This window comes from Gouania willdenowi, chromosome 19 (assembly GCF_900634775.1).
Source record: "Gouania willdenowi chromosome 19, fGouWil2.1, whole genome shotgun sequence".
NCBI lineage: Eukaryota > Metazoa > Chordata > Actinopteri > Blenniiformes > Gobiesocidae > Gouania > Gouania willdenowi.
The window spans coordinates 10,306,825-10,319,691 of NC_041062.1; the positions used below are offsets into that span (position 1 = coordinate 10,306,825).

Sequence of the window (12,867 nt, forward strand, 5' to 3'; positions counted from 1 at the left end):
TCACCCTGACCAAGATCAACACAATCACACAGGAAGTTGGTTCTGATGTTTTATTTTGAAACTTCCCTCCTTCAGGGAGTGAACACTGGGAACAGCTGATGCTTTAGTTCAGTCCAAAAATGATCCTTATTACATTTATGTTTTGGAATCTCAGTTATTGATGATGTATTAAAGAGATGCATTTATTGATTATGGAATAGAAAGTGTGGGAACACAAAGAGCTGCAGCAGCCACGTGTGTCTCATCGTCTTCATCAGCAGTGAACTTCCACGTTGGTGTTACGGTTGGACTGGTGATGGTGTTATCATGTGACTGGGTTATGATTCTAAGTCGCACACACACGCACACACAAACACAAACACACACACGAGTGCGTAGCTGTGATCAGGCGGATGTGTCAAACAGCTTCTCTATCATCTCCTCCACCTCCTCAGGACGATACTTGTGATATTTCTCTGGGTTTTTGGTGAAAGACATGTTGGCACACCTGGACCAGGAACAGAAAGACCCTTACTTTACTCAGCATATAACACACATACACGCACACACACACACACACACACACAATGGCAAGACGTTTTAACATTCAATAAGTAGAGGTATTTGTAATTGTAGATATCTGTAATTCACTTTCAGCATGTTACAATTCCAAGTCCACAAATCCATAACATAATTTTGACTAGTCATAATGTTAATTGTTGATATCTACAATTGTTATATTACAGATATCATAATTTAAATTGTGAGATATACTGTATATAATTGACTGACTAGTCAAATTAAATTAGTGATATGTCAGTTCAGGATTGTAACTAGTGAGAAAGTAACTTCAGATATCTACAATATAATTCTTACTCGTAAAAACTTTATTTTAGATATCTACAGTCCCTTTTATAACTAGTCAGAATTGAATTACAGATATAAAAAGAGACTTTCCATTAGTTAAAATAACACATCAAATTTAATGTTAGTGTTTTAACATTTAATCTGATATTTCCCACATGTTCAGAATACAATAGTTGATATCTGAAATGGGAAAATACAGTGGATATAAAGTCTACACACCCCTGTTCAAATGCCAGGTTTTTGTGATGTAAAAAAATGACACCAAGATTAATAATTTCACAACTTTTTCCACCTTTAATGTGACCTATAACCTGTACAATCCAATTGAAAAACAAACTGAAATCTTTCTGGGAGGTGAAGTAAAAACAAAAAAAAAACAGAAAATGAGGTCACAAAAGTGTGCACACCCTCTTATACTGTAACTGGGGACTGGGCTGTGTTTGGATTTAACCAGTTACATTCAAACTCATGTTAAATTGGAGTCAGCACACACCTGTCACCATTTAAACTGCTTCTGATTTACCCCAAATAAAGTTCAGCTGTTCTAGTAGCTTTTCCTGACATTTTTGTAGCCACATCTTCCAGCACAAGCCATGGTCCACAGAGAGCTTCCAAAGCATCAGAGGGATATCATTGTTCAAAGATACCAGTCAGGTGAAGGGTACAAAATAATTTCCAAGGAATTAAATATAACATGAAACACAGTGAAGACAGTCATCATTAAGTGGAGAAAGTATGGCACAACAGTGACTTTACCAAGAACAGGACGTCAGTCCAAAATTGATGACAAGACGAGAAGAAAATTGGTCAGGGAGGCTGCCAAGAGGCCGACAGCCTCATTGAAGGAGCTGCAGGAATTTCTGGCAAGTACTGGCTGTGTAGTACACACATCTTCTTCATATTTTTGGGCTATGGAATAGGGTGGCAAGACGGAAGCCTTATCTCACTAAGAAAAACATCCAAGCCCGGCTTCATTTTGCAAAAACCTATTATAAGTCCCACAAACGCATGTGGGAAAATGTGTTATGGTCCGATGAAACCAAGGTTGAACTTTTTGGCCATAATTCCTAAAGGTATATTTGGCACAAAAACAACACTGCTCATCACTAAAAGAACACCATACACCTACAGTGAAGCATGGTGTTGGCAGCATCATGCTTTGGGGCTGTTTTTCTTCAGCTGGAACTGGGGCCTTAGTCAGGGTAGAGGGAAATATGAACAGTTCCAAATACCAGGCAGTGTTGGCACAAAACCTTCAGGCTTCTGTTAGAAAGCTGAAGATGAACTTGATCTTTCAATACGACAATGACCCTAAGCACACAGCCAAATCAACAAAAGAATGGCTTCACCAGAATAAGCTTGAGGTTTTGGAATGGCCCAGCCAGAGTCCAGACCTGAATATGATTGAACATCGGTGGGGTGATCTGAAGAGTTCTGTGCAGAGGAGATGCCCTCGCCATCTGTCAGATTTGGAGTGGTTTTGTAAAGAAGAGTGGGCAAATATTTCCTCATCAAGATGTGCCACACTGATAGACTCTTGCCCAAAAAGACTGTGTTGTAATAAAAGCCAAAAGTGCTGCAACAAAGTATTAGTTTATGTTTATGCAACCAGGTTATCTTAAGTTTTTAATTTTTCCCCTTTAAAGGTTTCAGTTTGTTTTTCAATTACATTGTACAGGTTATAGGTCACATTACAGGTGGAAAAAGTTGTGAAATTATTTATCTTGGTGTCATTTTTTTTTACATCTCAAAAACCTGGCATTTGAACAGGGATGTGTAGACTTTTTATATCCACTGTACATAAGATGTGTAGATATCTCTAATTGTTATTATTACATGTGAAAAAAGAATTACTGATATGTGTAAACAAGTTTTAACTATAGTTAAAATGTAATTACTACATGTGAAAATATATTTGTAACATGTCAATTTTTTTTCTCCAGAATATCTAAAATTAACATTAACACAACACAGTGGTGTGTGTGTATGTCAAGCTGGTGTGTGTGTGTTACCTGTGCAGAAAGGCTCTATAAGCGTCTGACACTACTTTCTTCTGGGCGTGTCTGATGAAGTCTCTCTGCTCTTTATCAGGGATGGCCCAGCCTTTCTGGATCTTACACAGCTCTTCTAGACCGTCGTTAAATCCCTAAGAGAGAGCGCACACACACATCGATTGAATTACACTACATTGAATCAAAAGCATAACCAATAAATTACATCTCTGACTTCCTCCTCATCAGTCTGTATCAATGGTAGCTCCGCTCCCAGCTCTGATGACGTAACGCTGACTAACCTTAAACTTGTCTTTGATCACCTGTCGCTCTTTGTCTTTGAGCTGAAAACAAAACGACCACAGTCACATGGTATAGATCTACGTTTAATAGAAGCCGGAGCTGCAGCAGAAATGTCTGACCTTTGACCCAGGCAGGAGGACCGGAATGTTCCTGTCTGTGAGGTTCTCTGTGACTTTCAGCCAACTGTAACACAAGTACACACACACACACACACGTTAAGAGTTCTGCCAGGGGTGATGGAGCGCACACTTGTGTGTTTGTTAATGTTTGTTAGTGTGTGTACCTTCGCTGGTACATGCCGATCTGCTGCTCGATCAGTTCTCTGTACGACATCTCAGCTCGTTTCTGTGTAACAGTCACTAACTGGATCAGGTCAGACCTACACACACACACACACACACACACACACACACACACACACACACACACACTTACTTAAATTTTAAAAGGAATTAGATAAACATAAACAAACTCTTTGTTATTTACTCTGCTAATGCTCTAAAGCAGACATGAATGTACAGTAGATCATGTGATCTGTTTGTGGCCCTGCCCACATGTGACATTATCCCTGAGAGGAGGTGATGGTGCTCTTACTTCTCCAGAGACTTGAGGATGTAGTTGTAGTTGTTGTGGAGGAAGATGGCGCTCAGAGCCTGGTCCTCATACACTTTGGATTTACTGAGAAGGTTCAGCTGCAGGTTCCCCAGGACTTTACCTGGAAGTAAAGTAGAGGACAGTCACTGCAGGCTCGGCCCACACAGGCCATCACTCACCCCTAGCTCTGCCCACACAGACCGTCAGTCAATCCTAGCTCCGCCCACAGATGGTTTCAGCCACTGGTGGCTCTGCCTACACAGGCTGTCAGTCACTCATAGCTCCGCCCACACAGACCGTCAGTCAATCCTAGCTCCGCCCACACAGGCAGTCAGTTACTCCTAGCTCCGCCCACAGATGGTTTCAGCCACTGGTGGCTCTGCCTACACAGGCTGTCAGTCACTCATAGCTCCACCCACACATGTCGTCAGTCACTTGTAGCGCCATCCAGACAAGGCGTCATTCATTCATAGCTCCGCCCACACAGGCCGTCAGTCACTGCAGGCTCCACCCACACATGTAGTCAGTCACTCCTAACTCCGCCCACACATGCTGTCACTCACTGTAGGCTCCGCCCACACAGGCTGTCAGTCACACTCACAGATGTAGGAGCTGAGGAGACGCTTGTTGAAGTCCGAGGTGTAGCTGCTGGAGGACGAGCTGCTCTCTGCACACACACAAAGCAAAGGTTAGAGTACCATCACCACACAGCTGCTCCTCCTGCGTGGTCTGGGCTTACCTCGGGGGTCTAAGGGAATATTGTAAGTGTCCCCGAGCACTAAACGCACGCAGAAGAGAAGAAGAAACGAGAAAAAGAAGCACAAAAGCGTCACGGGTTAGAAAAGGTGTTAGTGCAGAGCGACAGGAACAGGAAGCTGCTGTGCTCACAGAGAGCGGGGGTCATCTACAGCGACACACACACATAACAACAACAAACACACACACATAACAACAAACACACTAGGTCATTGTGGTTTCCTGAGGAGAGTGAAGCAGCCTGAAGCTCAGAATGAAGCACAGATGAAGAGTAAGGAGGAGGAGACAAGAAGGGAAACAATAGCAAGAAACACTGACCCACCCCCTGTGTGTGAGTGTGTGTGTATGTGTGTGTGTGTGTGTGTGTGTGTGATCACCTTGTGAGGCCAACATTGCTCCTGCCGTCTCATGAAAGTCCAGCAGCTGCTGCAGAAACAAGATGGCCTGTAGAGGAAAGAACAGAGGAGGAGCTAAGTAAGGCTATTAGCAATTAGCTAACGTTAGCAGACGTAGCGAGGAGCAGTGGAAGTCTGCTGTGATGAGACTGTATGTGGGGGTGGGGCTTACGTTGCTAGTGAGCTCGTGCACGGTGCCATCTTTGGGCATGTTGTATTCTTTGTCAGGATCATTCTGGAAGAGCAGAAAGCTGATTGGTTAGTTGTGGCAAAGCGCCGCTCACCCATTGGCTGACAGAGTCATGCCTTGATGCTGTCGGCGAACTCCTCCAGAGCTTTGGCTCCAATGGTCTCCATGGAGGCGATGAGGGCAGGCAGCTTGTTCTTGGTGCTTGCCGCCGTCCCCTGCAGCCAATCAGAGACGTTAGAAACTGCTGTGGGAAAATGGGGCGGGCCATGTGGGGTCAGACCTGCAGCGTGGAGTCAAACTCAGACTTGTTCATCTTCAGGTGCCTCAGGATGGGGAAGATGGTAAGGACGGCAGAGTAGTCGTGACGCATGATGGCCCTGCGCGCCGCAGACACAATGTTATCACCTTCTAACATCAAGTTGTCCAGAGCCTCCTGTGGACAAGGAGGACACGATGGAGAGATGATAGAGAAATATTAAAGGGATGATAGAGAGATGAAGAGCTCCTCTGACCTGAATGAGGGAGTCGAAGGTCTTCTTCTGGTGATGTTCAGGGATGACCTCTGTCAGCAGGGCGTACTCACCCTGGGCCAGCCTGACAAAGGCGCTGATGCAGTGAATGTAGGAGTCGATCTCCACGTCCAGCGCGTCATCTTTTCCTGAGAGGAGCGCGAGGAGAGGGCGTGATCAAAAGAGGGCGTGGCACGCAAACGCTGGTGCTGTGGGTGGTGGTTTCAACACGCAGCTCCAAAGCTAAACTAATGTGCTCAAAGCTAAGCTAATGTGCTCAAAGTGCTCCTTTTAATTCACAGGCCAAATATGGATCAGTTTAATCTCAGGCAGTAAAACAAGCAATTTTATCATTAATGTGCCTGAGTTTGCACTTCCACCTATAATAGTATTTAAAGTGTTAAACAAATATCAGTCCCTGCAGGATCTTAAATTTCCTTATCTTTGTGACCAATTTTTTATTCAATTTGAGGAAAATTGTAGGATTTTGGGAATAATTGAGAATACAACAATTTGAAGTTGGAAACAATGGGAAACAAACATGGGAAAACCTTGAAATGTGCAGTTTCACTGAATTTATGTATCTGTATTGAGATATCTACAACTTAAATAGTTGGTGATTTACATAATGAGTTTTATCTGGTTTACCTAATTGGGAGCTTTAAAGGGCCGAATTTTCACCCCGGTCCTTGAGTTTGACACGTGATCTATATGGACAAAGGTGTTTGGAGTGTCTCCTCTGACAGCTTCCTGTCAAATGTTAGTGTTCCATTATTTTCTGCAGAGCTAGGGTGGGGTCAAGCACTGCTGTTGGAGGAGATGGCCTGGTTGCAGCTCCTCCTAAAGCTATGTGTTTTTGTACTGGAGACATGTTCATGTTCATAAGGAGCCCAAACCAGATACTTTTGTCCACATTGTGCACGAGCCGCTCCCTGTCCTCCAGGGGTTCACTTAAATCTACAAATAAGAACTCTGTCCCTCACTCACCTGTGGACGCCCCGTGCTTCTCGGTCAGAGCGTCCGAGTGCAGTTTGACCCGCAGCTCGTGATCGTAACCTGGAAGGGGGGGGGGGGGGGGGCAGCGGTACAGTGAGGGCGGGGCAAACCTGAACCTGAACCTGGAGCAACACCAACCAACCACCAAGCACCAGCAGGAGGAGGGGGAGGGGCTATAGCGGAGACGTCACCGCAGCTCACAATGGAGTTCTTTTACATTAGCCAATTATGTAATTATTCAATTATTAACAGATATTATAGTTATTTATATGCTGTGCTCTTTTTATGAATTCATTTTGTTTGTTTGCTTGCTTAAAATCGTTAATTATGAAATAATATTTTAAATAATAAACAAATAATAAAAAACTTTATAATTTGCTTGAAATAACTGTTAATTAATTATGAAATAATATTTAATATGATAAAAAAAATGATAATAGTTGCTTAAAATCATTGTTAATTAATTATGAAATAATATTTAAAATAATAAACAAATAAATTAATAATTAATTTTGTAACAGTGATTGATATGCAGAGGTTGGGTGGGAGGGGCCATGATGCTGCTGTGACGTAGTGAGGAGCAGGAGGAGAGCGAGTAGCAGGCGGAGAGCGAGGAGCAGGAGGAGAGCGCGGTGCTTTACCTTCCAAAGGAGTGAGGTTAGAGCCCCCCTTTTTCCCATCCAGCCCATGCTGTGAGTACTGTTTCAGAAGGTTCTGAGCCTTTCGTATGGTGCCTGCTCTCAGAGTCCAGAGGAGGCAGCCAGGAAACACCAGAAGAAGAGAGAAAGAAAAAAGAGAGAAAAAGAGAGAGAGAGAGAGAGAGAGGAGAAGAAGAGGAGCAGGAGTGAATGATGAGGCCCAGACAGACAGACACATCCCTCCACCACAGAAGAAGAAACCAGCAGCGCTTTGACAGAAAGCACCATGTGTGTGTGTGTATGTGCGTGCGTGTGTGTGTGTGTGTGTGTGTGTGTGTGTGTGTATGTGTGTGTGTGTGTGGGGGGTCAGAGAACAAACAGGTTAGCTCAGGTATAAACAGCCATCACATGAGCACATGAACAGTGGGATCCTCATCCTGAGAACAAACAGTGGGAATGTGATTAGGGAGCTCACATGTTCTGTGTTGGTGTGTCACACACACACAAACACATCCATCAGGCTGCACAAGTATCACACTAGTATGAGAGTGAGTGTGTGTGTGTGTGTGACCATAAATGCAGAGCGATGATGATGAGCAACTGTAAACTGCTTCATTTGGACAAATGGGATGCTTTTATTTTGAAGGGCTGTCCTTTCACATCCACCACTAGAGGGTAGCATTTGGTTAGTATTTAAAGGGGACATATCATGCTAAATCCACTTTTTTAGCCCTTAAATGCATTTTGTTGTACATTTAGAATGTTTAGAAGTACAGAAAAGTTCAAATTAGTCTCTTCAGGTGCTCCGTTGATATCTTTATATTCTGTTTTGGTCATATTTTTCAATCTGTTTCAATTTTTCTACTCTCTATTACGTTTTTTGAACAATAACGTCACAGTATTTGCAGCGGAACTGCCAAATCAGGACATCGACTCCAGGCCGAACACTTTGAGCAATCCGCCATTTTTATTTCTCGCTTTTATTTTGTAGTCCAAGCTCCAGGATGCCGAAGTTACGAGAGGATAAGTCAAAATGTTCGGTTGTTGGATGTAGTAACCCACACGCTTCATTACAACGTCTCCCAGCATCAGAACTTTTTCGAAGTGCATGGTTGAGTTTTATTTTTCACGGAAATGTACCCACATCTGTGGGTAAGGTCATTTTTGTGTGCACGAAGCACTTCAAGGTTGACTGCTTCTGCAACCTCCGCCAGTATAAAGAAGGATTTGCCGAAAGACTTCGTCTGATTGAGGGTTCAATTCCTTCTATCTTTGGAGACGACGAACAGAGCACTTCGGTAAGCTGTAAATAACGCGAAAAAGTGTGATGATAAGACGTCCCTGTCATTGTTTTGTTAGCATTAGCAGTTGCACCGTCTTCATATGTTAGCGCTGTGTGCTCGTTTTAGATCCTTGATGATATGGCCTACGTGATTTAATTTAAGTCTAAAGTTTTCATTAGTCATTTCATTTTGCCATTTTTGTCTCCGAAAAGACTTAAAATGCCTTTCGTGACATTAGCTTGGCGCTAGCGTTAGCTCGGTGCTTGTGTTAGCTCACTTGTTAGGGTTCTGCAGGTTCAACATCATCATTTTCATCTCGCTCCACCGGGTCCGACTCTGGCTCGAACATGTAAGGCTGGATGGACAAGTCTTCTGTTGTTGACATTTTGTAAATAACGTGTGAATAAACATTTTCTGCACCGCTAGACAATCGTATCTCTTCTATCAAACTACAAAAATGGCCGAACAGGGTGGAGTTGAACCGAGTGTCACCTCTGCAACCTGGTGAGGGGGCGGGGTATGAAGTGTCTCATTTGCATTTAAAGAGACCGCACCAAAACGAGTTGCTCTCAGAAGCACATCAGAAAAGGGGTAGAAAAGGGGTGGAGCTATAATAATGAGGAATTCAGACCCAAGCATTGCAGTTCCGCTTTATATAGACCACAACTGTATGATTTATATGTAAAATGGAAGGATTTAAAACCATCATATGTCTCCTTTAAAGAAGCAAAACAGAGAAAAAAAAATGGAAGATATTTCACCAAACGATTATCGTGTCGATCCAAAAAAAATCATGTTTTTTAACATAAAAACTATTTAGTTGCGCTAACATTAGCATAGTCACACATAAAGAGCATGAAGAACATGACAATGACAGATAGAGACCAGCAGGAGCTGCTCACTGAGATGTGAAGTTACCTGGGATGTAAACTGTCCTCATCACGTAGAGGTTAGGGAGGAGCAGAGGATGAAGGTTAAAGCGGGAGGAGCACACACACGCCACGCACACACATGCATGCACACTGAAGCTCTGCTGGCTCACCTGGTCTCTTTGGGGTCTTCTTAGTGGGTGTGTCCTTCCGTTTGGTCTGCACGGCGGGTGAGTAGAGGATCCCAGAGGAAGCACTGTTCTTACGGAAGTGATCCTTCAGCCCTTTGATGGAGCGGTCCAGCTGGGTGGAGCGGATCTGGAAGTAGACGTTCATGAAATCTGCAGGAGAAAGAACCCAGGACCATGAGAACGATGCTTCCTCACTGCTTTCTGTCTGTTTCCTCTCTACTTCCTGTACTGTTTCTTCTCTGCTTCCAGTCTAATTCCTCTTTACTTCCTGTCTGTTTCCTCTCTTATTCATTTCATTTCATGTATTGATTATTTAAAAGGGACACATCACATTAATAGACAGGCATCCTGTAAATGGGCCAGAGTTAGCCAAAAAAGGCTAGTTTTCATCTAGTGTCCCTGGCCAGATTTTAAAAAGCAACCTAAAATGTAAAAGGTATTAAAATAAAATTCTACTTCCTGTCTGTTTCCTCTTTGCTTTCTGTGCCGCTTCCTCTCTGCTGCCTGTGTATTTCCTCTCTGCTTCCTGTACCATTGTGTAACACTCTTGTATTATTGTGCTTCCTGCCCACAGATTGTTGGATGAATTTCTAGTCTACAACTGCTCACCTGTCACTAAATAATCACATTTACTCTTTCATTGAACAAAAACCAGCTGCTCTGATCATTTCATCCTGTCCTGTTCACGTTCTATCATATTTATTTCTATTATACATATCTGTTATTCTGTGATATTAGTTAGTGAGACTCGCCTTGGTTGCGTCCGTAGTCCGTGAGCCACCCAGCGATGCAGATGATGTCCTGCAGGACGGTCTCAGGCAGATGTTCCAGAACCACCTCCTCCTGGACCTCCACCTCCTCGTCCATACTGATACAGTCCAGGATCAGGATGGGAGGAACAGGCTTACTATAGCGGTTCAGCAGGCTGCGGAACTCCGCCTCAAGGAGCTCCTTCCCCTTCTCAAAACGAGCTTTCTACAGGAAGTAAGACAGGAAGGTGTGAATGAGTGAGTGAGTAAGTGAATGAAGGCAGCTCTTTGTGAGTATTTTTAATGATGCCTAAAGTGAGGTTCAAAGAAGATTATTTGGTGGCCAATTAAATCATTGGGTCACTTCCTGGAGTGGGCGTGGTGTGATGCTGTGGTGGGCGTGTAATTAGTGTTAACCCCGCCTACTGCAGGTGAACTGATCACGTACCACAGTGTTGAGCTCAGGGCTGTCGGGGTTGTTGTCCTGGAAATATTCCACAGCTTTCTGGATCTTTGCGATGCACGACAAATACTCGTCTAGACGACCTGTAGGCCTATCAGAGTGCAGGGGGCGTGTCAGAGAGCAGTGGGTGTGTCAGAGCTGCGTGCCTGTTCTCACCCTTCTCTGATGATGCGGTCCGTGTCCTTGGCCACATGGTAGTAGCTGATTACGTGGTCCATGCACAACAGCGTTTTGTCCACATTCTCCTGCAGACGTTGCAGGTTCTCCGTCTGCTTATGAACAGGGATAATGGAGTTCTCCAGCTGCATCAGACGACTCTCAAACGAAGACAGGATGGAGACCTGGAGAGGACGAAGTGCTTTAATCCTTCATTTAATCCGTCACAGCAGTGATACTGTAGCCCTTATTATTACTGTAGTATTATTATTCAAAGAGTACAGCTACAAAGTATGTATTATTCATTTAACTCATTCGTGTGTTTTTTTAACTGTTTATTTCCATTTCCATATTTGTACAAGAAAATTTTCGTTTCATGTACAAAAACTCACATATTTTTTAAAAAAAGAAAAAAAGTGAGTTTTTTTTAAAGAATGTTTGTGTTCTGGTTTGTTTTTTAATAATGTGTGTTGTGTTTTTTTTTTGTTTTTACTTTTTTTTAATGTGTGTTGTGTTTTTTAATTTTATGATTTATTTATTTGTATTTGTGTTGTGTTTGTGAGCGTCCACTCAAACACTTTGACGTATTTCCGCTCACCATCCCTTTGGTCAGCTGATCACTCTTTTCCAGGTTCTCCCGAACAAACGACAGCGTCTCCTGCTCCTTTGAACCCACACAGAGAATAAAGAAAATCGTATATTCTCAGCAGAGTCATTAAAATACTCCGTGTGTAACGCAGAATGTGCACTTTAAGGACAATAAGAGCTGGTTCTCTCCATGTCAGACCTGCTTCAGTTTCTCCTCGATCTCCCGCTTCCTGGCGGACGCATCCTCGGTGGGAATCATCCTGGAGGGAATTACAGAGCTTTATCTACTTCTTCATATCATTAAAACCACTAAATAAACGCCTCAATGACGAAATGTCATCAGCAAAATGTGAGGCACAAAGCAGCGCAGTCAGGTTGGACTAATTTCTTTAGATTTTACTAACTTCTGCTCACTGATTTTCAAAGTAAAACAGGATTGAAAATTATTAGACGATTGACGAAGGCATTATCTTCATTTTAGCAGTTTAATTTTATTTTGTATCATAAAGTGCTCTCAACACAGGTTTATAATTTTCATTCAAGAATTAAGTCTTTCAAAAACGAAAAACGTAAACCTTACTTTGAAGGTTACATCACTAAAACATCCGGTCGGACATGGCCATCTTTTCCGGGTTCTGGAGATGTTTTTCACTGACGGACCAGAGCCGTATAGGTCTCTATCCAGCTCTGAGACGGACTATACCACAGAGCAAATGGAAAATTAAAATAAAATAAAAAATAACAAAGCAAACTAAACCACAGAGCAATGAAGATCGTTTTTAATGTATACATTTTATTTATGTATATGTATGTTTCATTAGACATTATTTCACATTAAAATAAAACAGTTTTAGTAAAAAATAAGAAAGCATTAAAAACCCTAGCTGAGATATTAAATGTATTTTTTCTTTATTGTATGATCTCTGTATTTGTGAACATAATGCGTATCTGTGTATAAATTGTACATGCCAGGGATTCTCAACCCTGTGGTCAGGACCCCATTTGTGGTCGTAAGACCCTGTGAGGGGTCATAAGATGCCTTTAAGGAACCAAGAATATTTTTGTAACAATTTGAGCCAATTTTTATTACTTTTATGCAACTACACAAAACTTGCCATATTTTAACCTATTTTCATCACTTTTTCTTGCCATATCTTTGTTCCTTTTAATGCATTTTTGCTACATTACTCCCATTTCTGCCACTTCATCAAATTTCAATGCATTTTTTCCACTTTCAAGTCATTTTCAGCACGTATAAACCCTTTCCACCTAATGTCACATATGTTGACCCATTATTGTCACTTTTAACCTCTTTTCACCATATTTTGTGATTATTTTTTGCCAATTTAA

General features: G+C 42.4%; 1 protein-coding gene across 9 annotated transcripts; it reads right to left on the reverse strand.

Moving 5' to 3' along the window:
• Positions 1–36: 36 nt before the first annotated feature.
• exoc7 (exocyst complex component 7) lies at positions 37–11,926 on the reverse strand. Of its 9 annotated transcripts, none has more exons than XM_028475540.1 (21): positions 11,717–11,926; positions 11,528–11,593; positions 10,930–11,114; positions 10,759–10,864; positions 10,314–10,536; positions 9,544–9,711; positions 7,222–7,314; positions 6,572–6,640; positions 5,588–5,733; positions 5,356–5,508; positions 5,192–5,290; positions 5,058–5,120; positions 4,868–4,934; positions 4,474–4,512; positions 4,336–4,401; positions 3,735–3,855; positions 3,424–3,519; positions 3,260–3,323; positions 3,140–3,181; positions 2,859–2,992; positions 37–487 (listed from the first exon to the last, which is right to left on the reverse strand). In XM_028475540.1, the coding sequence occupies exons 1-21, from the start codon at positions 11,774–11,776 to the stop codon at positions 385–387; spliced, it is 2,163 nt and encodes a 720-aa protein (XP_028331341.1). In that variant the 5' UTR covers positions 11,777–11,926; the 3' UTR covers positions 37–384. The 9 variants fall into 9 exon arrangements, with proteins under 9 accessions (XP_028331341.1, XP_028331344.1, XP_028331345.1 ...); XM_028475543.1 differs by lacking the exon at positions 7,222–7,314 and adding an exon at positions 9,420–9,431; XM_028475544.1 differs by lacking the exon at positions 7,222–7,314.
• Positions 11,927–12,867: the final 941 nt, after the last annotated feature.

Excerpts from the sequence above, each read along its gene's own strand:
- exoc7 (XM_028475540.1), bottom strand. The coding sequence starts at position 11,776 with ATGATTCCCACCGAGGATGCGTCCGCCAGGAAGCGGGAGATCGAGGAG. Across the intron at positions 3,856-4,335 it reads TCTCCTCAGCTCCTACATCT|GTAAAGTCCTGGGGAACCTG; the intron begins GTGAGTGTGACT and ends CTTTACTTCCAG. Across the intron at positions 3,324-3,423 it reads ATCGGCATGTACCAGCGAAG|TTGGCTGAAAGTCACAGAGA; the intron begins GTACACACACTA and ends CTTGTGTTACAG.